This window comes from Amblyomma americanum, chromosome 5 (genome assembly GCF_052857255.1).
Source record: "Amblyomma americanum isolate KBUSLIRL-KWMA chromosome 5, ASM5285725v1, whole genome shotgun sequence".
In the NCBI taxonomy this organism is placed as follows: domain Eukaryota; kingdom Metazoa; phylum Arthropoda; class Arachnida; order Ixodida; family Ixodidae; genus Amblyomma; species Amblyomma americanum.
In genome coordinates this window covers 41,903,932-41,913,302 of record NC_135501.1, presented here as the reverse complement: position 1 = coordinate 41,913,302, position 9,371 = coordinate 41,903,932, and the positions used below count along the sequence as shown (strand labels likewise).

The 9,371-nt window shown below is 46.7% G+C and overlaps 1 protein-coding gene across 1 annotated transcript; it reads left to right on the top strand.

Moving 5' to 3' along the window:
• Positions 1 to 1,003: 1,003 nt before the first annotated feature.
• Positions 1,004 to 8,349, top strand: LOC144134647 (peroxiredoxin 2-like). The gene is made up of 5 exons (XM_077667511.1): positions 1,004 to 1,137; positions 1,304 to 1,420; positions 2,039 to 2,161; positions 7,983 to 8,113; positions 8,209 to 8,349. The coding sequence occupies exons 1-5, from the start codon at positions 1,004 to 1,006 to the stop codon at positions 8,292 to 8,294; spliced, it is 591 nt and encodes a 196-aa protein (XP_077523637.1). The 3' UTR covers positions 8,295 to 8,349.
• Positions 8,350 to 9,371: the final 1,022 nt, after the last annotated feature.

Here is a 9,371-nt window from a genome sequence, read left to right as displayed (position 1 = left end):
ATCTGGCGCTAATGCTCGCTCATTGCCGAATTAGCTCGGTTTCATAACCCGCTTCACTATCGGCCTCAGGCTCGCTGAAATTTATGTACGACGCTCGTCCCAATCTCTAAAAAATGGTAATCACTGGAGCACAGTGAAGACGTAGAGAGCCAAGTGGATCTGGTGGAGTTCTGAAAATTCCATTAGAAGTTTGCCATTCAGTGTGAATGTGTAAACTTCAGTACAAACCCCAGATGTGCAACGAGATCAGAGGGTTCTTGGCAGGCTCTTTGCCTTGCGTGGAGCCCATCTGGCAACGCATCGTTCTGACCGTGAGCATACTTTGGCTTTGTATTTAACTCGTATTCGCCACTTCTCTCTCACCCCTCACTCGTGGTGGACCTATTTGAGTGCAGTGAACAATTAATAGCCACTGCAGGCCGCGGCACTGTGCCAAAGTTTAAACTGATGTGCCATTTGCAGTGATCAATACGCCGACACGGGTAATTCCTGAATGGAAGCGCTTTGAAAGCCGTATTTCGACAATTTCTCTTTAACTCCCATCATTCCTAGCTCTCCTGTGCCGCCAGTATCCCCTGAACTGCTGTTAAGCTTGGCTTTACATTGGAGAGCTGTATATTTGGTGTCCCCGAAACCGACGCGTAAGTCTGCCCGTGAACACGTGACCACCCTGCATCCGTCACTCGCATTCGGGTGGGATGCCAGCTCACTCTCCGTCGCCGACAGAGTTCTTCCCCGTTATTCGGGGACAACCCTGCGCACACAGCCCAAGCATCGCGCATCGTGCTGTCTTCATTGATCTGGTGAGACCCGTGCTAGAAAGCCGTCCCCTAATCCTTTGAACCGCCTCTCAGATGAGACGCATCTATGTTTTTCTGAGTAGAGATTGCCAGTAGGCGCATCACACGTGCCCACAACCATATCGTGCTCTGCATTAACGCTTGCACTTTCAGTCTACAGTCTTAAACTAATATTTCAACTTTATTCATCATTCTCCAGAGACATGGCACTGCCCAAGTTGACCAAGCCCGCTCCCGACTTTTGCGGCACTGCAGTCGTCGACGGACAGTTCAAAGAAATAAAGTTGTCCGACTACAGAGACAAGTACCTGGTCTTCTTCTTCTACCCTCTCGACTTGTAAGTAATGGGCAATTAGTATGCATCTCCGTAAGCATGTTCACTGGGAAAAGGACGATGTCATTTACGATTCACGCACATCTGCATGTTTTGCTTTTGTTATACTCAAAATACACGATGTCATAATTTACATTTGAAATGCAACACGACTCTATCCTACTTTCAGCACATTCGTCTGCCCCACTGAGATCATTGCCTTCAGTGAGAGTGCCGATGAGTTCCGCCAGAACAACTGTGAAGTCGTCGGGTGCTCCACTGACAGCCACTTCTGCCATTTTGCATGGTTTGTCTACTGAAGTCGTTGCCACATTTTCGTCTTCATCAGCTTTAGTTGCGGAGCAGAATAGAGCAATGTAGCGCACAAAAAGAAAAAAAAGCACTTTGCACAGACGCTTTTATGTTATTTTTTAACGCTACGTTTAATTATGGTACCTCAACTTTCTGTACGTATAAGTAAATATTTGTGGACCCTCGTAAATTCAGATTCTACCTCCTTTTTGCATGTCGAGAGATCGCAACGATTTCTGGGTTCAACTCTTTCTTGCTAACTGGAAAAATATAATGACTCGCTTCTTTTCCTTCTTTCGTAACATATTCGTGCCACGATTCTATTTCACCCCGCCGTGGTGACTCATCGGTTACGGCGCTCGGCTACTGAGCAGGAGATGTAGGGTTCAACCCCGACCGCTGCGGCCGAGCTTTGGTGCGCGCGAAGCGTAAAGGGATTTGCTCTGCGATGTCAGCACACGTTAACTTCAAGCGGCCTAAACTCACCTCCAGCCATGCACTATATGCACCTCAAACAACATGTCTCGCTACGGCCCGTTAAACTCCAGAGTTTAGAATTTGCAGTTTCCATTTCACAACCCGAGTGGCTGTTCTTTCTGCTGCCTGTATTCAGGATCAACACTCCTCGCAAGGAAGGCGGCCTGGGCCCGATGAAGATCCCTCTTCTGGCTGACAAGACAAGCAAGATCGCAAGAGCTTACGGTGCCTTGAAGGAAGACGACGGTGTCCCATTTCGGTTGGTGGCTGTGCTCTGTATCCCACCAAACTATTCCGGACAAAAGCATTTTTAAGAGCGTTGCCCCTTCTTCATCACCTTTCTCGATTTCTTGGGGCCTGTTAACGCCTTCCTTCGGCGTGAAATTTTCGAAGTCCGAGGAATTCAAGATGGCGGGCCACATAGTAAATCGATATAGCAATTCAAATGGTGGTTAATTGATGATGTCATTAGTCTATAGAATGGTTGCTAGTGGCTATTTATTATTAAACGACAATGAAAGGAAAACAGTTGCTAGCCGCGGCATCTGCCATTGAATCCTGAAGCACCTGAGCTGCGACTAGGAGGATTAAAAAAAAATTCAGTGTGGCACTTTAGTTGACCTGAAGTGAGGTGAGGCGAAAGCCTTTAGCGCGGTGTTGCTGCTTGTGTCACTGATGTGTGGTTAAGATGTCAATTAAGAACACAATTGTTTGTGAATCTTAAATGCTGGAGACACTGGAGGGCATTTGGGAGGCATCCGTCTGATCGACGCCTTTCCGCAAACACTCTCCAGCGTCCTAGACAAGGAGAACTACATATGCGTTGGCGGGAAGTATCATAGTCGTCAGCACGCTTGGCTGTGAACGGGAATATGGTGGTTCGAATCCAGTCGTGCACTAAGATTTTTTTTTTCTTATCGAGTCTAAAAACGTAACGGACTGACGGACGGTATGACGTCACTTTTGTTGTCGTGACTTCCGGTTCGCGATGTAACGGACGGGCAGGATCTCGACCGTGAGTATGGGCCATTAAAGGCTTTCGCCCTGAAAGAACAGAAGAAGGAAAGAAATGTGGAGCGATAGTAAGAAAGGATAGGGGTAGGGGGTAATATGCACTATGTAAAAATACAGAATATCAGTCTACTGAACTGGTAATTCATTGCTGAGGTCACTGATTCTGTGGCGTCATAACTAGTCACGTGACTATGTCTAAGCGCTTATAACTCAGTAATTCATGAGGTCATCACAAAACGAATTACATATTTGGAATCCCCTAGATGATTGGACCATGTTATACACCGATATTAACTAATCCAGTTAAAATTTATTTATCATTTGACTTTAATGTAATTGCTTATAATTAACTAACCGAGGACGTCATTACCTAACTAATGGTATATTCGTAACGGGCTCGATGAGTAGAACATTAACGTTATCAATATTGCCTACTTAGGTTAATATTTATTTATGGTTAGTCTTAACTTGGCAGCCGGGACGTCAGCAGTCGGCAGCTCAGCCAAGGAGGCAGGCGCCCGCTCGCCGTGGGGTTATGAAAAGTAGGCTAATCATGTGGTAATACATCGCATGGACGATAGATTGCGCTACCAAACAGCTCACTCTCATTGCTTCAACGTCTTCCAGATGGTGGCAGTATTTCTTAACACGCAAGACTTTATAAACGCAATTTTTTCATATACTGTTTTTTTATATATTTTTTCATATACGCCTCCTCTAACGATGCGAGGCAGACGGCTCGCGCTCCCATTGTTGGCGTTCCGCCGCGGAGTTGCGCGCTTTCACCGAGTGGTGGCGCCATGCTCTGACACTGCCTCCCGCGGCGCTTCGATCGGTCGGGAAGGGCCGTTCCAATGGGCGGGCGGGGGGAGGTGGGGGGGGGGGGGGGGGGCGCAGCAGCGACTTTTTGTTCAATATTTCGGACATTATAATTTAACCACTGGTGGTGGCTGCTAGCGGATTATCACATGTAGATGTTAAATGTATTCTTCATGAGTGCCAAGTATATTATAAAGAGCTTGCAGTACCGCCGCGGCACCATGCAGGAAGAAGTGCGATCGGTCTGTTTCGATAAACATGCAAAAATGAAGGACGCCGCGTAGTAGAGACTCAAGCACGCGTATAAACTGTGTTTATTTCACCCTTACCGGGGCCAAGTAAAATGATTACGCGTTGTCTACTTCGTCATGAAGAACAACATCACGGCTTCACAGAGTTTACCGAGCTATAGCTTCAACACTTTGCGGGACAATGGTTTCCGCTCAAGAAGCGTTGTCTCCCTGTTTCTGTCCGTCACTACAACGGGATAGTTCGTGAAAATGGGCTTCATAAACTTCTTTGCGATGAGATGCATAACCATCTTTCTTAGATTTTTATCGCACTTTTCGCAACGGAGCACACGAATTTCCATGAGAGCCCGGGCGCTTCTTTCGACGCAGACTTCTAACGGCTTAGCAATAGAGCTTCTGTTGTTGAGCACAGTATCAGCAAATCTCCGAAGCCCTCTCAGAACATTTACCAGCTCCTCGCTTGGGTAGTAAAGTCCTCCTCGGTCCTGGTGAGCAATGAGACCGTGTAGGGGAATGTTGCTTCTAGGTGCCTGCAGGAGCGAAATGCAATTTCCGCATGGTATCGCTCACATGCTGCGCGAACGATGAACCCTCCTATTAAATTTGCACTGGCCACGTCCGGATTTTAAACAAGCGGCATTAAACTGACGCAATGGTCATGCAGTTTCTCCTCTGCTACATTAAGAATCTTCTCCGTCCCTTCATTGAGCGGGTGGCAGCGCTACATAGCTGGTATTAGTTTTCTTAGCTGAGAAAGAAGATGAACTCTGCACGTTTCTCTCACTCGAAGCATCTTGAGCATCTTCTCCAGCCCATATACAGCCCTTTTTGCATCCAGCGCATTATTGCACCCGGCACTTCTGCGCAGGAACCCAAACAAGGATTCAGTTGGATCACTTGACCTTTTTCTCGTCAACACAAACTCGAACTTTCTGACAAGAAGCAGATGTCGAATGCACTCGACATTCGACTCCGTTGTTATCACGACTGCTTGGTAGGTTTCCTTTGTGAGAAAGTTCTCAGGTTTGCTCTTCTTTCTGAGTTGTTTCATGTAAGCAAGAATTTCGAATTCAAGCCATCTCAGTCTTTCATCATCAACTGATGTGAATTGACGTGCGTCAGGATCATTTCGATGAATGTGTTTCTGACAGTTGCTCACATCCATGAGAGTAAACCACTTCTGTGTGACTTTCATGAAGTATATTGTTGGCCCTGCTGTAGCGCACTCTGCATCACAGGTACAGCCAGCCTCGTCCTTCAGGTAGCCTAACGCTGCTGTTACTGGAGCGCTGAACATCTGCACGGCTGACCGCACGTTCATTTTTTCAATGTTTGAGCGATACAAGTGCTTGCGCGTAAGGAACCGTATCGGCCGTATTGTTGAGTGCTGTTGCATTCTGTGCAACGTCTTCAAATACTTGGAACATATTTCTTGCGAGCCACCAATATCTTTCGCCAGGAATTGCGATCTTATATTTTTCACAATGTGACTTTGGTCGAAGCCAAGGAATAGATGTTTGGTGGGATTACAGGGATGAGGAGCAAGTGCTTTCGCCTCCTCTTTGCACATCATATCCATCGCAACGGCATTGATCCGGTGGTTGTCGGTGACAAGACGCAAGACATCAAATCCCGCATCTTCTACTCTTCGGATGACGTGGCGAATGCAAGTGGCGAGCTGTTCGCCGGTGCATCCCTTTGTAGGAAAGTAAGCAACTGGTATTTTGAAATTCCCATGCAGGCCGAAAAGCCGGAAGCACAAGAGAGAATTAGCCAGAGTGCAGTTTTCTGATTCAGAAACAAGGTGCTGTAGGTCAGAACTGAAATAAACTTCCCCAACAAAAGCGTCTCTTTGCCTATGATATTCCAGCTTTTGTTGGATATTCATTTCATCCACAACAAGTCCACATGTTTAAGCCTCCAGGCTATGTAGCGATTCAAGTTCTCCTTGTAGCCGAGAGCGCACGAATTCACTAAATCTGATTTCTCCAGATATTGTGCCAATATATTTCTGCAGGGTATTTCGAAATGGAAGCTTCAGCAGCTCCTCGGACCTTAGATGTTCATAAGCCTTTGCAGATAAGTTTTTTTAGAATGATGCAATGCCTCACTGTTTGCTCTGACCACGGTGGCCGTTTCGTCTTGTAGCTTTTATCTGGTCCAGAAGAAACGTCGCCTTCATATTTCTCTCTTCCGCATCGGATGCAACTTCCAAAAATCCGTTCACGTAGCTTTCCTCTCTGAGTTTTTGAAGCTCTTTCTTGTAGGAATCTACAGTCCTCTGAAGCATTTCATTCCTTTTTTTGAGCGCGCGCTCTCTTTCCCTCCATCGTTTCCGTTCGACAAAAACGCTAGAAGAGCATGCTGTCGTGGATGTCTGCACACCGTAGGAGCGTGTTGCATAAACCTGCGGCAGTTCTGTAAAACTTGAAAAATTAGCATCTGCCTCTCCTGTGTGCTTGCGGCTGCCTTGAGCGTGCACAGTGTCCGGAGTCGCTATGTTGATTGAAGAACACCACGCTGCACTTTTATCTCCGTTGGTCAAGGCACACTCATATCCAACTTGCCTTCCGTTGTACAGAGAACGTCCACTTTCGCTGCTTATAGAGGCAATGCTTGATGTAGCCGTTCCGCTGGTACTCCCGTCGATTGAGCATATCCTTGACGAACCGTCTGTTTAAGCCTCTCGCTTACGTTTCCGAATGCTGGCATCACTTCTTGTGGTTGCGGGGAGCCTTTCTCATGTACGAATGGTAGCCAGAGAAAATGCTCGGCACAACGCCGGGTTTCATCTGCTGGCTCTTGCAATTATCTTTGAAGTCCGATGCGTGGAAATGCAGGCTGCACACTACCGAACAACTAGAAAGTAGAATTTGGCTGCCAGTTCTTCCTGGAAATCGCTTTGAGCCACTGTGCACGTGCGTTGAGGTCGGCGGGTATCTCGTGAAATGAGACACCTGGCTCCTATTTACGCTGACTCTGCGGTCACAATGGCACGCAGCAATACCGCATAATTGCAGTGTTTGGCATTCGGGAAGCCTCGAAAAGCTTGGAACAAGCAAGTGCACACAATAAGTACACCGCAGCACCACGAGGGAACGTAGTGTAAGACATCATCGCCGCTAGCGGCCGCCCTGAGAGGGTTCGGCAGTGCTCTCGCCGCCCGTTTGACTGGCATTTAGTTAAAGGAGGCGTTGTTTCAGTATAACAATTAACATATCCACCGATCTCCCTTCGGCAGGCATGCATTTGCTTGCTATTGTCACGAAGTGGTGACTGAAGTCCGGAGAGCAGAAAGGCTGCGAAAATGGTTTCTGACCAAAACTCCTTATTTGGGTTGACTTGCGCGCACAATGGACTGAATCACTCGGCGGCGGCGTAGCAAGAAGCGTGCCCGGCTGTCGTCGAACAGAATCCCCGCCGCTGTCGGCCGTGCTCAATTCGAACCTGATAGCGAACTTTCGAGATAAAGCGTCCAAAGTTACTAGAATATTCTGCAGGAAGAACAACGTAGGATCAGCTCCGCCAGTATGCGATAACTCGAGATAAATCTCGTCGCGTCTCGCATCGTAAACAAAGCGATTAGGCAGCGTTCCGGCAGCTATGAAGAATGAACAAACACAGCAGAGATTCGCGCCACTATAACGTTTTTGATTTGGCCAGAAACTCTCCCTTTTGGTTTTCAATGCCAGTCTTGACTACTCGATGCTAGCGATGGAATAACTTTAGTGAAAAAATATTGCTATACTTTGGAAGAATGGACCTTTACCTTCAATATTCCTATAACATTACCTTACACTATTGCCATTAAAATTTTTTATCCAAGATATCTGGACATGGCCACGATTCTGCCTCATGAAAAATGTTTTGCGGGACAAGCTTTGCTGCAGCAGTGAGTCACTGAGCAGACGTTTGGCGATCATTCCTTCATTTTTCATCGTAATTCCTCCGCATTCTTAGTACTCACGCTGTGTTACGTGCCGTTGTAAATTTCAGTGCCCTCTTCATCATCGACGGCAATGGTATGCTGCGCCAGATCACTATGAATGACCTTCCAGTGGGTCGCTCTGTTCAAGAAATACTGCGCCTTGTTCAGGCTTTCCAACATACAGACAAGTATGGAGAAGGTATATTTACGCTTCGTGCACGACCCCTAAAAATCTGTACTCCATTGGCGGGCTGTCCACTCTTGGCACAACCCTTTTTCTCTGCTCTTGTCCAGTCTGTCCAGCCAACTGGAAACCTGGCGGTGACACCATGAAGCCTGACCTTAAGGACAGCAAGGCCTTCTTTGCAAAAAGCAAATGAGCACCCACTACTTCGATTTCAAGACAAAGCCAACTGCCGTTTCCAGGGGCCTAGTGAGAATGGAGATGAGTGGTACTCCTGCAACCCGTCCTGGAAACAAATAAAAGAGACATAAAGGCTTTGGCGGGAACTCTCTGTGATAAACATGGTAATATTTGGCAAGCCAACGAAGTTAAAGTAGCCCAAACCAGTACGTAAAGAACAAATACTAAATAAAAGGGAAAACTCACATTGCTCAAAGCCTTGCATGTGGTGTAAAAAAAAAAGACGCGACGCTTTTTATAAGTGAAAATCAAACGTATGCAAACTGGTGGCTAAAGGAAAGTACACTGTGAGAACTAGTCCCAGCTTCAGTGACTGACCACCTGGGCGGAACAAAAGGTAATGCAGTCTACACGTGGACGCATGTTTTTCAAACTCATAAAGACGTTCCTAAAGAAAAGTTTCAGCCGAAACCTACGTGGCTATATACAACAGCGTAGTATGATCAAGGTAAGCGTCTATGCGTTATCTCTTTAAAACTTTGGTCGTGCAGTGCTTGTACCCTGTGCAAAACTCGTGAACGCAACAGCAAGCGACCGAAAAAAAAAGAAAGATTAAAATTGAGAGCATCAAGCAGAATGCGCCCAGAACGAGCTCTTCCGTGACGTCGCTCGCCGTACTGCCGGCTGTGACGCTAGGGCGATAGCTAGCAAGGAACGCCCGCCGCTGTCTATACGGAAAATAGAGCAAGACGCAAGGAGAGAATTGTTAGATATAACATATCAGCACACCAACATGAACAGAGCAGTCTCAAAGTACATGACCAGACGTTCATTTCTTACTCTCCCGTCCACCAAAATGCCGATCTTCGTGTATTTTAGTGGTGATTTTGAGGCGCTGACAATTGAAATTATACACCGCGCATTTGAGTGCACATTTGCGGCCGTTTTGAGATTCTTTCCTCACTGAGTCTTGTAATTCTGCCCGCTAATATTATCGATTATGATGAAAAGGAATCGAGCCCAGAAGGATGTATTTCTACAATTATTCTGAACTAAATTTTAGCCCTGCTGCAGCCGCGTCAAGTATATGTCG

Bases quoted from the DNA above. Each gene is read 5' to 3' on its own strand.
- LOC144134647 (XM_077667511.1), top strand. From the start codon at position 1,004: ATGGCACTGCCCAAGTTGACCAAGCCCGCTCCCGACTTTTGCGGCACT. The intron at 1,138-1,303 runs GTAAGTAATGGG...TCCTACTTTCAG, and splicing joins TTCTTCTACCCTCTCGACTT to CACATTCGTCTGCCCCACTG. The intron at 2,162-7,982 runs GTTGGTGGCTGT...TGTAAATTTCAG, and splicing joins GACGACGGTGTCCCATTTCG to TGCCCTCTTCATCATCGACG.